Source organism: Pongo abelii, chromosome 7 (genome assembly GCF_028885655.2).
Source record: "Pongo abelii isolate AG06213 chromosome 7, NHGRI_mPonAbe1-v2.0_pri, whole genome shotgun sequence".
Classification (NCBI taxonomy): domain Eukaryota; kingdom Metazoa; phylum Chordata; class Mammalia; order Primates; family Hominidae; genus Pongo; species Pongo abelii.
The window spans coordinates 35,381,224-35,397,547 of NC_071992.2; the positions used below are offsets into that span (position 1 = coordinate 35,381,224).

General features: G+C 43.3%; 2 protein-coding genes across 14 annotated transcripts in view; one reads left to right on the top strand and one right to left on the bottom strand.

The window, feature by feature from the left end:
* MAK16 (MAK16 homolog) overlaps positions 1-4,218 on the top strand; it is a 16,801-nt gene extending 12,583 nt beyond the window's left edge. The window contains exons 9-10 of the mRNA XM_002818983.5: positions 294-359; positions 1,441-4,218. Of these exons, the coding sequence (XP_002819029.2) occupies positions 294-359; positions 1,441-1,638 (264 nt within the window). The 3' untranslated portion in view covers positions 1,639-4,218. The remainder of the gene's footprint in view (positions 1-293; positions 360-1,440) is intronic.
* TTI2 (TELO2 interacting protein 2) overlaps positions 1-16,236 on the bottom strand; it is a 17,463-nt gene extending 1,227 nt beyond the window's left edge. Inside the window, exons 1-8 of one of the 13 annotated variants that reach the window (XM_063726607.1) lie at positions 16,170-16,233; positions 15,051-15,763; positions 12,832-13,018; positions 10,350-10,442; positions 6,738-6,925; positions 6,419-6,562; positions 3,355-3,517; positions 1,972-2,294 (exon numbers count right to left, since the gene is read on the bottom strand). In XM_063726607.1, coding sequence (XP_063582677.1) covers positions 2,190-2,294; positions 3,355-3,517; positions 6,419-6,562; positions 6,738-6,925; positions 10,350-10,442; positions 12,832-13,018; positions 15,051-15,697 — 1,527 coding nt within the window. In that variant the 5' untranslated portion in view covers positions 15,698-15,763; positions 16,170-16,233 and the 3' untranslated portion in view covers positions 1,972-2,189. Of the gene's footprint in view, positions 1-1,971; positions 2,295-3,354; positions 3,518-6,418; positions 6,563-6,737; positions 6,926-10,349; positions 10,443-12,831; positions 13,019-15,050 lie in introns of those variants that run through there. The other 12 variants (XM_054561418.2, XM_002818984.6, XM_063726608.1 and 9 more) reach the window with 12 other exon arrangements.
* Between the last annotated feature and the right edge of the window lie 88 nt (positions 16,237-16,324).

A 16,324-nucleotide genomic window follows, 5' to 3' on the forward strand; every position in this document is an offset into this window, starting at 1 on the left:
TGGTCTTCTAACATTGTTCCTGCAAGGTGACAAATTATAAAGCCTTTCCTGTCTGTATCTAGTTTTTAACCATCATGAGGATGTTTTATTGCTAATAATTTAAATCAAGAATAAGAATGATCTGGTAGCCCTAAAATTTTTAAAATTCAGAAGCATTAAACTTAGGAAGAACTAAATTTTCGTTGCCTAGTGAACAGACTGTGGTTCTCATTATGTTATTTTGTACTTAGTTAGATGTCTTATCTGAATCTTCATTATGTATTCTGAACCTAACAGTTATATTTTATTTATAGGATGTGGGGAAAAGAGAATTTGTCGAAGATGATGAGGTAGATGAGAGTGACATAAGTGATTTTGAGGTGAGCTTTATGGGTAAAAAGATTGTCCTTTGGCCTGCAGCAAAAAAAAAACCAGGGAGGTGGCCAGGCACAGTGGTTCACTCCTATAATCCCAGTACTTCGGGATGCCAAAATGGGAGGATTGCTTGAGCTCAGGAGTTCAAGACCAGCCTGAGCAACATAGTGAGACCTCATCTCTATAAAGTTTTGCTGTGTAGCTCAGGCTAGAGTACCATAGCGCGATCTAGGCTCACCGCAACCTCAGCCTCCCAGGTTCAAGCGATTCTCCTCCTTCAGCCTCCCAAGTAGCTGGAATTACAGGCATGTGCCACTACACCTGGCTAATTTTTTGTATTTTTAGTAGACACGGGGTTTCACCATGTTGGCCAGGCTGGTCTAGAACTCCAGACCTCAGGTAATCTGCCTGCCTCAGTCTCCCAAAGTGCTAAGATTACAGGCGTGAGCCACAGGGCCTGGCCTAAAATTTTTTAAAAATCATGGCCAGGCGCGGTGGCTCACACCTATAATCCTAGCACTTTGGGAGGCCGAGGTGGGCGGATCACGTGAGGTCAGGAGTTCGAGACCAGCCTGGCCAACATAGCAAAACCCCGTGTCTACTAAAAATACAAAAATTAGCTAGGCATGGTGGTGCATGCCTGTAATCCCAGCTACTTGGGAGGCTGACGCAGAAGAATCGCTTGAACCTAGGAGATGGAGTTTGCGGTGAGCTGAGATCACACCACTACACTCCAGCCTCGGCGACAGAGCGAGACTCCGTCTCAAAAAAAAAATTAAAATTCAGCTGGATGTGGTGGCAGTTGCCTGTAGTCCCAGCTACTCAGGAAGCTGAGGTGGGAGGATTGCTTGACTACAGCAGTTTGAGGCTGCAGTGAGCCATGACTATGCCACTGCACTCCTGCTTGGGCAACAGAGCAAGACCCTGTCTCAAAAAAAAAAAAAAAATTAAAGAAAGGGATGATTTCTGAACACAGACATAGAGAAATCAATGCCCTAGTCTGTTCTAAATTGAGGGGACAATGAAGGGAGTTTGGAGAAATCTAGTGTTTTCCCTCTTCCTTTATCTTTTCTCTCCCCGTATTAGGATATGGATAAATTGGATGCCAGCAGTGATGAAGATCAGGATGGTAAATCCTCCAGTGAGGAGGAGGAAGAAAAGGCCCTTAGTGCGAAACACAAAGGCAAAACGCCCTTGAGAGGACCACTGCAGAGAAAACGAGCCTATGTGGAAATAGAATATGAGCAGGAGACAGAGCCCGTGGCCAAGGCCAAAACTACGTGATTTCCCTTTCAGCATTTATACCCAGGACTGAACATGCAGAACTGTTGCTTTTTTTTTTTTTATTTTTTTATCTTAAACACATACACACCTCCAGGTTTTGCTCTTTTGTGTTGTATTGAACACAATATTTATGTTTTTATTATTTATGCCACGTCAGTGGGGCAAGAAATCTGGAGTGAGTGAAGAAAGCTAAGTTGTGAACAAGAGTGTTTTTATAGCTTATGTGTTGAAGTAACGGCTTGTGCCTGAGAAATATAACAGATGAGTTCTTGAATCTGGGATGAGATGACGGATGTAAATATTTCTAAATTTTAAATGCTACATTCCTTGGTGTCCTTTTTTCTCCCAAACTTTATTTAGAAATGGAAGGAGTTCAATTTTTTCTTGTTCTACTTTTCCTACTCTTATGGAGGTAAAAGGAAAGAAAGAAGGAAAAAGCAGCTTTCCCTTACAAAGTTTCGTGTAAAAATATCTTTTTTTCTTAAATAACTCCATTCATACAAATTGGGATGGGAAGAAAATCCTTTCCTCTTGGGAAAGTAATACAAATCTTAAGTTCCATCGTAGGGAGCGCCTTCAGAAACCTGCTGCACTTTTCTGATACAGTTCAACACCTTTCTGTCTTCACAGCTTTGGGGAATTTTGGCCAGGAGACCCTGAAACATGAAACCAAACAGGCTTTGATTTTCTTTTTTTTAAAATTACTTTTTTCCCCTTTTGCTTGATTCTTCTTTCTTGGTATCATACTCAAAGGAGGAAAGAATGGATGACACTCGGGGACAGGTCACTAAACAGAATCGGTATTAGTTGGTTTTTTATTATTATTTTTAAATTTATATAGCTCTTATATATTGAAGGTGTTACTTTAAAAACTGTGTTAATGTGCTTGCAAATCTCCTGCTGGCTCATGAAACAGCAGAATTCCAGCCAAGGCAAATTAAGTTGGATCTAGGGCTTGAAAACTGCCCAAGATTAAAGAGCTAAGATGAAATAGTTTGAATAAACTGGTAAAATAACAATTTATACTATCTCTACATATTTTTAGGATATGAATTTTTTTTTCCTGCTGGGTAGATTGTCCAGTGAGTTATGGCATGAATTTCTTTTCATGCTACCTTCAGTCTTCAACTAAAGATTTCTAAAAGGGGTAAGAAATGAGGCAATAGTTTATTAAATACATAGAAGTACACAGCTATTATATGCTGTGGCTTTGAGAAGTTAACTTTTGTGGAATATGAAACCAAAGGAAGAATTTCCATGTAGATAAATTAAGAATAGGGAAAAACATCTACCTAAAAGATGGTTGTCCCTAAAAAACTGGAAACATCTGAAATGCTCTATTTATGTTATTATTTCTGGAAGCTTATAGCCCATTATTTTTACTTTTTTTTTTTTTTTAATTCAGAAGACTAGAACAGAACTTAAATTTTACAAACTTTTCATCATAATGCTTTTGCCCATTCTGTCTCGTCCTTAGCCCCAGTGACATGTGCTGATCCTCCTGCCTTTAGTTTTAAATGGTTCTGAATAGCTTTAAAAGATGAATAAGAAAAAAGATCAAGCTCTTTTGAGGCTAGAGGGCTCATATGGAGACCTAAAACCCTCCATGTTCACTTCCAGACTTGGTCAGGCACATACATAGTAAACTATAATCAATCATAGGAATTACATAAGGATAATGAGGCCCAACTGAAACCAAGTTTCAGTCTGCCTTACCTTTACCTGTCCTTGAGAACAGTGGTCCAGGAGAATCAGGCAGTCTGTGGCCTCCTGTAGCAGGGCACTCTTAACAGACTCAGGTGTAAGGTTTGGATCCCTTGCTACATCGCAAATCAGTTTCAAGAGAGCCTTCAGTAAGACCACAAGTCTGCAGGAAACTCTGGAATCAGGAAGAAAAGCTATGTTCATACTCTAAATCTGGATATTAAAATTGGAAGAGACTTCAAAGACTGTCAAGTGGAAAGCTATCATTTCATAAATTAAGGAACTTAGGTCAACGTTAAAAAGACCTAAAAACAGAACCAAAGACGGCCTCTAGATTTCTTACCCTCAAGTCTCCTGTTAGCATACTGCCTATACACACACACACACACACCCCCTCTGCCACACTGCTCTCTTCCTTCCAGAAGCTTGGTCCTACTGTAAGCAACAGCTCCTTCATGGGCTGAGAAGAGGAAACCAGGATCTCCCCTAACCAAGGGCCTACACTTTTATTTTTCAACTCTATTAACTGAACTATGCTTGGAGAGAGCCCTCAATCCTTTAACTTTAATGCCATCTTAGGCCTGGAAGTTATAGAGTGAGGGAAATGAGCTTGGCCTCTGGGACTTAGTGTCAAGTTGAATTTTCTGTCACTTAATTTCAGATCCTAGTGCATCATCAGTGAAGTCCAGCCTACTTACTTGTAACTATTAAACTTTCTAAAAGTTTTCATCGCCTTGGTAAAGCTCTAGAAATGGACGATGCTAGAGACTGCACAATATTGTGACTATACTTAATGCCACTGAACTGTACACTTTAAAATGGAAAATTTGTATGTATTTTTACCATAATAAACAAAAAACCCTAAAAAAACCTTAATGAAAGGTGGAAAATAATTTAACTTATAATGTGAAATGTACAGTAAATCATATTTATGGACAGATGCGTGACTGGGAGAAAAAAGTTTTCATCTCTTTATCTAAATACCCCTCATTTTCCTACGGTTTGGGTGCCTCTCAGCCCTCCATTATTCAACTTATAATTGGCTCTATTTTCCATTTCCCATGCTCCACCCCCTCATACACATACACACATATTCCTTTTCTACCTCCCTACATTTATTCACTCTCCCTTCTTGGAATCTTGGTCTGTGCTCTTTAAAGACCTGACAATCTGATGCGATTTTATTCATCCACTGATTCATTCTCTTCCAGTCCATTCATTCTTCGAATATTTGTATACCTAATACCAGGTACTGAGCATACTTTGGGAGAATATAATAGATGTGGTTTTCCATTATCCTGGAGATTATAATTCAGTAGGGAGAAAGATAGTAAACAAATGCAACCTAGTTACCAGTATGACTAAGGGAAAGGTTGTCATGGGGGAATGTTACTCTGGATTCCTTGCACATTTATAAGGAAGTGAGAGAATATGGTCCAGAATAGATACTTTATGTTGTTGGGGCACTAGATTCTCTGGCTGAATTCAACTTTCAGCTATGCAAGAGATGCTTCTGCTGACTCAACAGTTTGGGTTCCAGTTCCTGACACCTACCTCAAGCCAGAGTTGGAATGATTTCCAAGCAAGTATATCCTGCATTAGTATTCTTTTTTTAAATTTTTTTTTTTTTTTATATTTTGAGACAGAGTCTCGCTCCGTCACCCAGTCTGGAGTGCACTGGTTCCATCACAGCTCACTGCAGCCTCTGCCTCCTGGGTCCAACTGATTCTACTGCTTCAGCCTCCTGAGTAGCTGGGACTACAGGTGCACGCCACCATGCCCAGCTAATTTTTGTATTTTTAGTAAAGATGGGGTTTCACCATATTGGCCAGGCTGGTCTTGAACTCCTGACCTCAGGTGATCCACCAGCCTTGCCCTCCCAAAGTGCTAGGATTACAGGTGTGAGCCACCGCACCTGGCCTCTAGATTGGTATTCTGATCACTGCTCTGCAGATGTTAAATGATGTGCTATGAAGTACTCTACTCTCAATTAGATTTGAAGAACATTAGGATTAACAAAGTTAAGCAAATGTCTTTATTGCAACACTTCTAAATGACCTTTAATCTTCTAATACGCATTCTAAATCCAGAGAGGTACAACCTGTATGGTTTCCCAACCTATTTGACCACAGAATTTTTTTTTTTTCCTGTGGGGCAGCACCTAGAAGGGGATTCTGCAAAATACCAATCTAAACCATTCTTATATAGCCAGGCACAGTAGCCCACGCCTATAATCCCAGCACTTTAGGAGGCCGAGGCAGGCGGAACACGAGGTCACGAGTTCAAGACCAGCCTGGCCAACATGGTAAAACACCATCTCTACTAAAAATACAAAAAAAATTAGCCAGGCATGGTGGAGGGCACCTGTAATCCCAGCTACTCGGGAGGCTGAGGCAGGAGAATCGCTTGAATCCAGGAGGCAGAGGTTGCAGTGAGCTGAGCTCATGCCACTGCACTCCAGCCTGGGTGACAGAGCGAGACTCCATCTCAAAAAAAAAAAGGGCTGGGCATGGTGGCTCACGCCTGTAATCCCAGCACTTTGGGAGGCCAAAGCAGGTGGATTACAAGGTCAGGAGTTCAAGACCAGCCTGGCCAACGTAGTGAAACCCCATCTCTACTAAAAATACAAAAAATTAGCCGGGCCTGGTGGTAGGCGCCTGTAATCCCAACTACTTGGGATACTGAGGCAGGAGAATCACTTGAACCCTGGAGGCAGAGGTTGCAGTGAGCAGAGATTGCGCCACTGGACTCCAGCCTGGGCGACAGTGCGAGACTCTGTCTCAAGAAAAAAAAAAAAAAAAGATATGCTAGAGTCTCAAAGAGAAGTGATTTAACAGTGTCAGAATCTGGAACTGATACCTGGTAAAAGGGTCAACTATGAGCACCTCAAGTAACTATAGTATATTTTATCTTTCTAATGCCATTTTCTCAGTTTAAAATCCTATAGGTGTGTGAAAATGGGAGGTATTCAAATACTTAGTATACATTTAATACTTTGTACTGAATGTATTAAATACATCCAAGCAAGTTCTCAAGAGAAAATCAGCTGAGTTTTGCACCTTAAGGCTGCTATTACCTGGGCCAAGTATGTTGCATGAGAAGTTTTAGGGTTTCCAGTATCTTCAACCTAGCTTCCTCCTCAGGTCCATCATAAACCTCCAGATAACCAATGATGACTCTCTCCAGCCTCTTTAAGTGCCGGACAGTTAGGATCCCCAACCTAAAGATGAAAGAGAAAATATGACGCCAGTGCAGTGGCTCATGCCTGTAATCCCAGTACTTTGGGAGGCTGAGGTGGGAGGATTGCTTGAGGCCAGGAGCTCGAGACCAGCTCAAGCAACATAGCAAGATCCTGTCTCTATAAAATAATAATAAATAAAAACTCAGGGACTCACCTCTTCACGAAAGCTGGCAGGTTTCTTGCATAGGTCCTGCGTAAAAGAAGGCGGTGCTCTGGCTCCATGTGGGTCAGGATCAGCTGCAGGACCTCATCACAATGGGTGGTGGGTCGAGCTCCATCTCCTTTCCAGTGCAGGGTTTTCTCCAGGATGGGGAATAAATCCAGCAGACACAGGAGCACAGCCTAGGAGGAAGGAATGGAAGGACGCTGCATAGTTCATCCATTTGCATTTACAATACTCACTAACTTCTCTAGAACTTCATTAATCTACCATCCTTACGGTCCATACCAGAGAATTCTAAGATACTAGTAATCATATATGAAGTGCACATTACTTTACATTTTCAAACTTTTTTACATTCTTAATCTCCATCTGACAGTCTCAAATCAATACATTCTCCTCACGACCATTCTTTGCTAATTTATAAAATGGGAAAAATGGCAGAGCTGGGACTTTAACCCAGATTTTAGGAATCTAAGTCTATTGTTACTATGTCACTAAGTCTAAGTGACTTAGTGATACATGATATTTACACATTTCTTTTTTTTTTTTTTTTTTTGGTGAGACAGAGTCACTCTGTCACCTAGGCTGAAGGACAGTGGTGCAATCTTGGCTCACTGCAACCTCCACTTCTCAGGCTCAAGCGATTCTCGTGCCTCAGCCACCTAACTAGTTGGGACTACAGGTGTGCACCATCACACCTGGCTAACTTTTCTATTTTTTAGTAGAGACAGAGTTTCACCATCCTGGCCTCAAGTGATCCACCCGCCTTGGCTTCCTGAAGTGCTTGGATTACAGGTGTGAGCCACTGCACTCGGCCAATATTTATACATACTTTTAATAAAACTGCTCTTAAGCAGAATCTAAGATGTTCCAAATTTGGGTCAAATTTGGCCATGCTACTTTCTGAAGTCGCAGTGTCTAGCCCAGGGGTATCCAATCTTTTGGCTTCCCTGGGCCACATTGGAAGAAGAATTGTCTTGGGCTACATATAAAATACACTAACACTAACGATAGCTGATGAGCTTTAAAAAAAAAAATGCAAAAAAAATCTTACAACATTTTAAGAAAGTTTACAGATTTGTGTTGGGCTGCACGCAAAGCCATCTTGGGATGCATGCAGGCCGTGGGTTGGACAAGCTTGGTTCAGGTACTTCCTTTTAACTTTCCTGGGACCTTTGGTTTTTTTCTTGGTGTTTTGGTTTTTTAAAATTTATTTTCTCTACCACGTTAAGAAACCCAGCCTTTCTGGCTGTTACAATCTGGATTCTCAATACCCAGTATTTAAAATACTGTTTAAAAAGAAAAAGAGGCTGGGTGCAGTGGCCCATGCCTGTAATCCTAGCATTTTGGGAAGCTAAGGCGGGCAGATCACTTGAGGTCAGGAGTTTGAGAACAGGCTGGGCAACATGGCAAAACTCCGTCTCTGCTAAAAATACAAAAATTAGCTGGGCATGGTGGCACCTGCCTGTAATCCCAGCTACTAGGGAGGCTGAGGCAGAAGGATCGCTTGAACCTGGGAGGTGAAGGTTGCAATGCACCAAGATCACGCTACTGTACTCCGGCCTGCATGACAGAGCAAGACTCCACCTCAAAAAAATAAATAAAATAAAATAAAAATAAAAATAAAGGCAGCAGGGTGGGGAGGGGGAAAGGAGGGAAGTAAGGCATAAAAAAGAAACAAGGTTGCTTCCACCTCTAATTTTATATAACTTGTTTCTTCTGTCTTTGGAGTTTCTTTCTCCCTCCTAAGAAACTTTTGCTTATTCATCCTTCATAAAGCTAAATATCACCTCCTTCCCAAAACCTCCTAAAGTCAACCCAAACCTGGTTAGTTACCTATTGCTTGATACCCACTGCACCTTTTTCTTTTCTTTTTTTTTTTTTTGAGATGTAGTTTCGCTCTTGTTGCCCAGGCTGGCGTGCAATGGCACGATCTCGGCTCACTGCAACCTCTGCCTCCTGAGTTCAAGCAATTTTCCTGCCTCAGCCTCCTGAGTAGCTGAGATTAGAGGCATGTGTCACCATGCCTGGCTAATTTTGCATTTGTTTTTTAGACGGAATGTCGCTTTGTCACCAGGCTGGAGTGCAGTGGCGTGATCTTGGTTCACTGCAACCTCCGCCTCCCGGGTTCAAGCGATTCTCCTGCCTCAGTCTCCTGAGTAGCTGTGACTACAGGCATGTGCCACCATGCCCGGCTAATTTTTTGCATTTTTAGTAGAGATGGGATTTCACCATGTTAGCCAGGATGGTCTCGATCTCTCAACCTCGTGATCCGCCCACCTCAGCCTCTCAAAGTGCTAGGATTATAGATGTGAGCAACCACGCCCGGCAATTTTGCATTTTTAGTAGAATGGGGTTTCTCCATGTTGGTCAGGTTGGTCTTGAACTCCCGACAGGTGGTCTGCCCACCTCGGCCTCCCAAAATGCTGGGATTACAGGCGTGAGCCCTCGCGCCTGGCCACCCACTGCACTTTATACAAACCTCTTCTAATGCAGTTATCATTCTGTACTGTATATATATGTAGACATCTAAGTACATATTCGTATTTACATAAATGTCTTTTCCAAAGCTTATCTTAAAGCCAAAAATCCCTATGCGATTCATTTACTCTTGGAACCATGTCTGTTGGATGAAATAATAAATCACACTCCGATATCTAACATGCAAGAAGTTTCAAGTGTGTGTGCTGATATAAGGCAAAACAGAACACTTAAACTAATAAAAATAGATCTTTTCAGACATAAAGCTGTCCCAAAGTAATGTACTTTTTTTTTTTTTTTTTTTTTTGAGACGGAGTCTCGCTCTGTCACCCAGGCTGGAGTGCTATGGCATGATCTTGCTCACTGCAACCTCCACCTGCCAGGTTCAGGAGATTCTCCTGACTCAGCCTCCCGAGTAGCTGGGACTACAGGCGTGTGCCACCACGCCTGACTAATTTTTTGCATTTTTAGTAGAGGCGGGGTTTCACCATATTAGCCAGGATGGTCTTGATCTCCTGACCTCATGATCCGCCCTCCTCAGCCTCCCAAAGTGCTGGGATTTAAAGGCGTGAGCCACTGTGCCAGGCTTTTTTTTTTTTAATTGAGATGGAGTCTCGCTCTGTCACCCAGGCTGGAGTGCAATGACGTGACCTCAGCTCACTGCAACCTCCGCCCCCCGGGTTCAAATGATTCTTGTGCCTCAGCCTCCCGAGTAGTAGGGACTACAGACGCACAACATCATGCCCGGCTAATTTTTTTGTATTTTTAGTAGAGATGGGGTTTTGGCATGTCGGCCAGGCTGGTCTCGAACTCCTGACCTCAGGTGATCTGCCTCCCTCAGCCTCCCAAAGTACTGGGATTACAGGTGTGAGCCACCATGCCCAGTCCAAAGTAATATACAACTGACTCAGATGAATAAAAAACACTGTCTTGTCTGTGGAGACTCAGGAATGTGGAGGCCTGCTTGGTGCTGAGATATTTTTAACTTGGCAACAGCTTTTAGTCATTATCCTCACTTTCCAAGGCAGGAAAATGTCTCTCACTTATTACTACTCACACAATGCAACCTTCTACTCAAATTCAGAGAATCCAGACACAGTTATGAAGAAATCATACTGTTACCTGAATGAGGTGGTGCTCTGGCGTGTACAGGTGGTTGGAAATGGCATGGTATAGGACCTGGGCTCTGTTATACTGGAGCAAATCAGCAGCTGGCTGCAACCAGACAAATCATCAAATTAAAAGAATAGATTCCCAAGATTGGCAAATGTTGACTATCTTTGAAATTGGATTATGGGTATGAAGCATGAAGAACATGCCATCCCAAAATATGCATAATTGTTTTGAGTTGAAAATATTGCAGAAACTGTAGATTCAGAAAGGGTGAGCTGACTTGTCTCTTTCTGCATGCAGCAAGTGATAAAAGATTCCTCTGGGTGGGGTAATGCTTTCCATACCAGGGTAAGATAACAGCCCTTACAGAGACTTGGAATTGAAGGCTGCAATGGACCTACATAAACTGAACAAAGTAACCTTTATCTTCCACCTATCCATCCCCCCACCTCCCACAACCATATATCTCCTAGTGACTACCCTAGAGCCAAGCATGGTGACACACACCTGTAATCCCAGCACTTTGGAAGGCCAAGGTGAGAGGCTCATTTAAGGCCAAGTTTGAGAGCAGCCTGGGAAACAGAGCAAGACCCTGTCTCTACCAAAAAAAAAATTAAAAAATTAGTTGGCCTGGTGGTGCATGCCGGTAGTCCCAGCTACTTGGGAGGCTGAGGTGGGAGGATCACTTCAGCCCAGGGGGTTGAGGCTGCAGTGAGCTATGACTGTGCCACTGCACTCTAGCCTGGGTAACAGAGCAAGACCCTGTCTCAAAAAAAAGGGAAAATGTACTGCCCCTAGCCACATTTTCTTTGTCCTGTCATTTTTTGTGACAAGACAAGAAAATCTGGCTAGGGGTAGTAAAAAAAAAAAAAAAAAGATGAAAAATTTATCATTCTTAGTCTAGAAAGTATAAAAGCATATTGCTTTGGCCACTTTTTCAGAATATTCTCTCTTGTGAAGACCCCCATGTACACGTAAAACTAATAAAATGTGTATAGTTTCCTCTTGTTAATCTGCCTGTTGTCAGTTTGGTTTCTAGATCCAGGAAAAGAGCCCACTAAGAGATAAAAAGGGGGCTGAGGCTGGGCTCACGCCTATAATCAATCCCAGTACTTTAGGAGGCCGAGGTTGGTGGATTGCTTGAGGCCAGGAGTTCAAGACCAGCCTGGCCAACATGGTGAGACCCTACCTCTACAAAAAATTAAAGAAAAAAAAAAGTAGCTGGGCATCGTGGTGCGTTCCTGTAATCCCAGCTACTCTAGAGGCTGACGCACAAGAATCATTTGAACCCAGGAGGCAGAGGTTGCAGTGAGCTAAGATCACACCACTGCACTCCAGCCTAAGCAACAGAGCAAGACTCTGCCTCAAAAAAAAAAAAAAAAAAAAAAAAAAAAAGGCAGGGGGGCAGGGTTGGAGGCGATCTCTGGCTCTCCCCTACAGGTACATGGAGATTAATTATACCGCTGTCTCTACTTCTGTGTATATTAAAAGCTCCATACTACAAAGTTTTAAAAAAAAAATTTTCCTTGAGTAATAGCTTCCACATTTGGATATAGTCCCTTTCAGGTTCTGATTTTGTTTGTTTTGTTTTCCTCCTTGAAAGTCAACTGTAGGCCGGGCGTGGTGGCTCATCTCTGTAATCCCAGTACTTTGGGAGCCCAAGACAGGCAGATCACCTGAGGTCAGGAGTTCGAGACGGACCTGGCCAATATGGTGAAACCCCGTTTCCACTAAAAATACAAAAATTAGCTGGGTGTGGTGGCCGCTACTAGGGAGCCCCAGCTACTAGGGAGGCTGAGGCAAGAGAATCACTTGAACCTGGGAGGCGGAGGCTGCAGTGAGCCAAGATCACACTCCAGCCTGGGCGACAGAGTGATAATGTCTCAAAAAAAAAAAAAAAAAAAAGAACGGAAGGAAGGAAGTAGGCCAGGTGCAGTGGCTCACGCCTATAATCCCAGCACTTTGGGAGGCTGAGGCTGAGGCAGGTGGATCACGAGGTCAGGAGTTGAAGACCAGCCTGGCCAAGATGGTGAAACCCCATCTCTACTAAAAATACAAAAATTAGTTGGGCATGGTAGCACGCACCTGTAATCCCGGCTACTTGGGAGGCAGAGGCGGAGAATTGCATAAACCTGAGAGGTGGAGGTTGCAGTGAGCCGAGATCGCACCACTGCACTCCAGCCTGGGTGACAGAGTGAGACTCCCTCTCAAAAAAAAAAAAAAACAGAAAGAAAATCAACTGTTAACCAGTTCTCAACATCTGGTTATTCGGTTTGATAATGACCCATGCCTTCCTGTTTCTTCTATAATTATCATTTTAGTTATTACATTACCTACAGGATACAACTTCTACCAGGTTGATAGAAGAAAAATATAAGGAGAAAATACAAATAAGTAAAGTTGAATGACTTAGCATTACTAGAAATGAAGAACAGCCAGGAATGACTCTGTCTGTCCCGTCAACACGGATGACAAGGCAGAGGTTGCTTACCACATTAAGCACAATGTGATGGAGACAGTGTACGCCCAGGATTTTGTTCTCAGTCTGATAATCATCTGAAATGAGCAATGATGCAGGAAGTACCCTTTCCAGATGCTGGCTCAGCCAGGGCCGAGTGACCTGTTGCAGAGTCCATGAGAAAACATGTTTGATGGCAGGGTTATTCTTCCAGGATTCCCTAAGTGAACACGTAGAATTACATTAAGTGACATGGTGATAAGTAGCAAAAAAAAAAACTACTTCAAGCTAAACAGAGTATTTTCATGTCTTTGAAAAAAAAAATACATCACACGTAAGACAACTCTTGATTCTATATCATACATTCTAAGATCTGGATTAAAATAACTTCCATAACTTACACCAAATAATCACCCAGGGCTTTTGGGTCTAAAGCCTATCCAATGAGAAGGAGCCAATTATAACCAGAGCTACATAAAGGACTTATGGTGATGGATGGTGAAGGTATGTTGAGAAGGGAGGGAGGAGTAAAGGAAATGTATTAGTAGTATTACACTAAGGAAACGAATCAATACTTGAACACCTGTTAATAGCTAATAAAGTGAGTGTACACACGACTTAACTAATTCTCAAAATAATTACTGTGTAATAGGTACATTATATTTATTTTGAAATAGAGTCTCACTCTGTTGCCCAGGCTGGAGTGCAGTGGCACCATCTGGGTTCACTGCAACCTCCACCTCCCAGGCTCAAGCGATTCTCCTGCCTCAGCCTCCGGAGTAGATGGGATTACACACTTGCACCACCATACCCAGATAATTTTTATATTTGTAGTAGGGTTTCACCATGTTGCCCAGGCTGGTCCCAAATTCCTGGCCTCAAGTGATCTGACAGCCTTGGCCTCTCAAAGTACTGGGATTACAGGTGTCAGCCACCACACTTGGCCAAGTATATTATCTTTATATTAGAAACAAACAGATTCAGAGAACTGTCTAATCTGGTCCTACTCAGAGCAACAAATAGAAGCACGAAACTCAAAATCAAGCCTTTTAACTCCATGTTCCTGGTAAAATGACAGTTACAGATACTTTTTCTCTCATTACTCCAGTGCTAACAAAGTAGCAAGTGGAAACTCATTGAAAGAACTTCAGCTAATAGTAATCTAAAGGTGCTTTTCACTTTTTATCCTAAACATGGCTTTCTTAGCTGATAGTCATCCTTCTCTAACAAGTATAATGAGATTCAAGATCCCCAAGTCTAAATTCAAACCATAAGTTTAAATCCTCTCCAAATCCCCCATCCAAATTCTAGTAATTTGTAATTTTTTTTTTTTTTTTTTTTTTTTTGATTAGGAGTCTTCCTCTGTTGCCCAGATTGGAGTGCAGTGGCCTGATCTCAGCTCACTGCAATCTCTACCTCCCGGTTTCAAGCGATTCTCCTGCCTCAGCCTCCCGAGTAGTTTGGATTACAGGCGTCCACCACCATGCCCAGCTAATTTTTGTATTTTTAGTAGAGATGGGGTTTCACAATGTTGGCCAGGCTGGTCTCGAACTCCTGACCTCAAGTGATCCACCCGCCTCGGCCTCCCAAAGTGCTAGGATTACAGGAGTGAGCCACCTCGCCCGGCCACATTTTGTAATTATTAACTCCAAGTAAGTGGGACAGAATTTCCAATTTTCCTAGGCAGTCGTCTTAAGGGCTGGAAAGAGCACTGGACAACAGAGCTGGAACACCTCACTTAAGACCTCCAATTTGCCACTATCCAGTTATGTCATTTATAGCAAATCACAACGTTTCTGGGCCTTAAGAGATCTGTGGTTACAGCACCCTTATTTTACTGATGAAGAAACCGAGCTTCCTTTGAGGTCTAACGCTATAAAAAATTAAGCTAGGGCAGGCGCAGTGGCTCACACCTGTAATCTCAGCATTTTGGGAGCCCGAGGCAGGTGGATCACTTGAGGTCGAGAGTTGAAGACCAGCCTGGCCAACATGGTGAACCCCTGCCTCTACTAAAAACACAAAAAATCAGCCAGGCGTGGTGGCGGGCAACTGTAATCCCAGCTACTCCAGAGGCTGAGACAGGAGAATCGCTTGAACCCAGGAGGCGGAGGTTGCAGTGAGCTGAGATCGCAACATTGCACTCCACCCTGGGCAACAAGAGTGAAACTCTGTCTCGAAAATAAATAAATAATAAAAAATAAAAATAAAAAGCTGTGAGGCTCAAGTCGGTGGCAAAGGGCAGGAGTACTCACTTATTCAAGTCGGGTTTGAGAAGCCCTAATATCACCGAAAGTCTCCCTTTCTCATCTTCATGTTCTCCATGTAGGAATCCTGACACAGAACCGCATTCAGTAACTTGAAGCAGTAAGGTGAGCACCTCCCTAGCAACTTCCCGAGATCTCGGAGTGGTCCATGGTTGCTCCAAGCTGTGTGTGATGGCAAAAATATAAACGGGTCCTGCCAAGTGATGCAGGCCCGTCTGCCATGCAGGACCGACCAGGGAATTCTTAGCAGTCTCAACTTTCCCTAGCAGCTTAAGAAACAGTAACCCAACTTGGGCTGCTTTCTCGGCCACTTCGGAGTGCCCATCACCTCCACCTTCCTCCTCCTTGGGGGGGGCTGCATACTTCTCCAGGGCTTTTGCCACCTGCCCCAGTGTCTCCGGCATTCCGCGGAACCGTGCACCACTCCCCTCAAATAACCTATCAAATTCGGTGGCTTCTATTAGATCACCCAGGTCTTTAAGAGCTACATCTTTTACGTTGCCTCGTCGTGACTCCGGGCAGGTAAGACCGTGTAAAATCTTGGAGGCGGCCTGTCCAAAGGCGGAGTGAGACAGCTCCTCAGACAAAGAAGAGTCTTCCTGCGATGGGGCTTCCAGAGCGTTGTCAAGCTCCATTACTGACTGCAGCACCAGAAGGCTGGTCTCTCCCACAGGACGAGGATGGAGGCGGGGAGGGATCCGCTGAAGAGGGAAGGAGCGATCACCCAAAGAAAACTAAAATCAAATAAGATAAAACGGAGAGATGTCTTGGAGGAGAGGGAGAGTCTGAGCGGGATAAGAATAAAGAGAAAGGGTGAACCCGGGAGGCGGAGCTTGCAGTGAGCCGAGATCGCGCCACTGCACTCCAGCCTGGGCGACAGAGTGAGACTACGTCTCAGAAAAAAAAAAAAAAAAAAAAGAATAAAGAGAAAGGAAGGGACGCAAGAAAGGGAAAGTGGACTCTCAGGGAGTAAAAGAGTCTTACACTTGTAACAGTGACGTTAAAAGACTACTGTTGCCTTTCTGAAGACTAAAAAGAAAAAAAAACCTTAAAAGTGTGAAGAAATAAACTTCTGAGCCGTTCACCAGCGCAACCACCGCCAGGTACCTGCAACGGCTCGCGCCCGCCGGTGTCTAGCAGGATCCGGACCTAGCTCATATTACTGCCGCAAAACACAAGGCTAGCTTCCGCCAGTACTGCCGCAACACTTTCTTATTTCACGACGTGTGGTCGTAAAGCAATAAAGATCCAGGCTCGGGAAA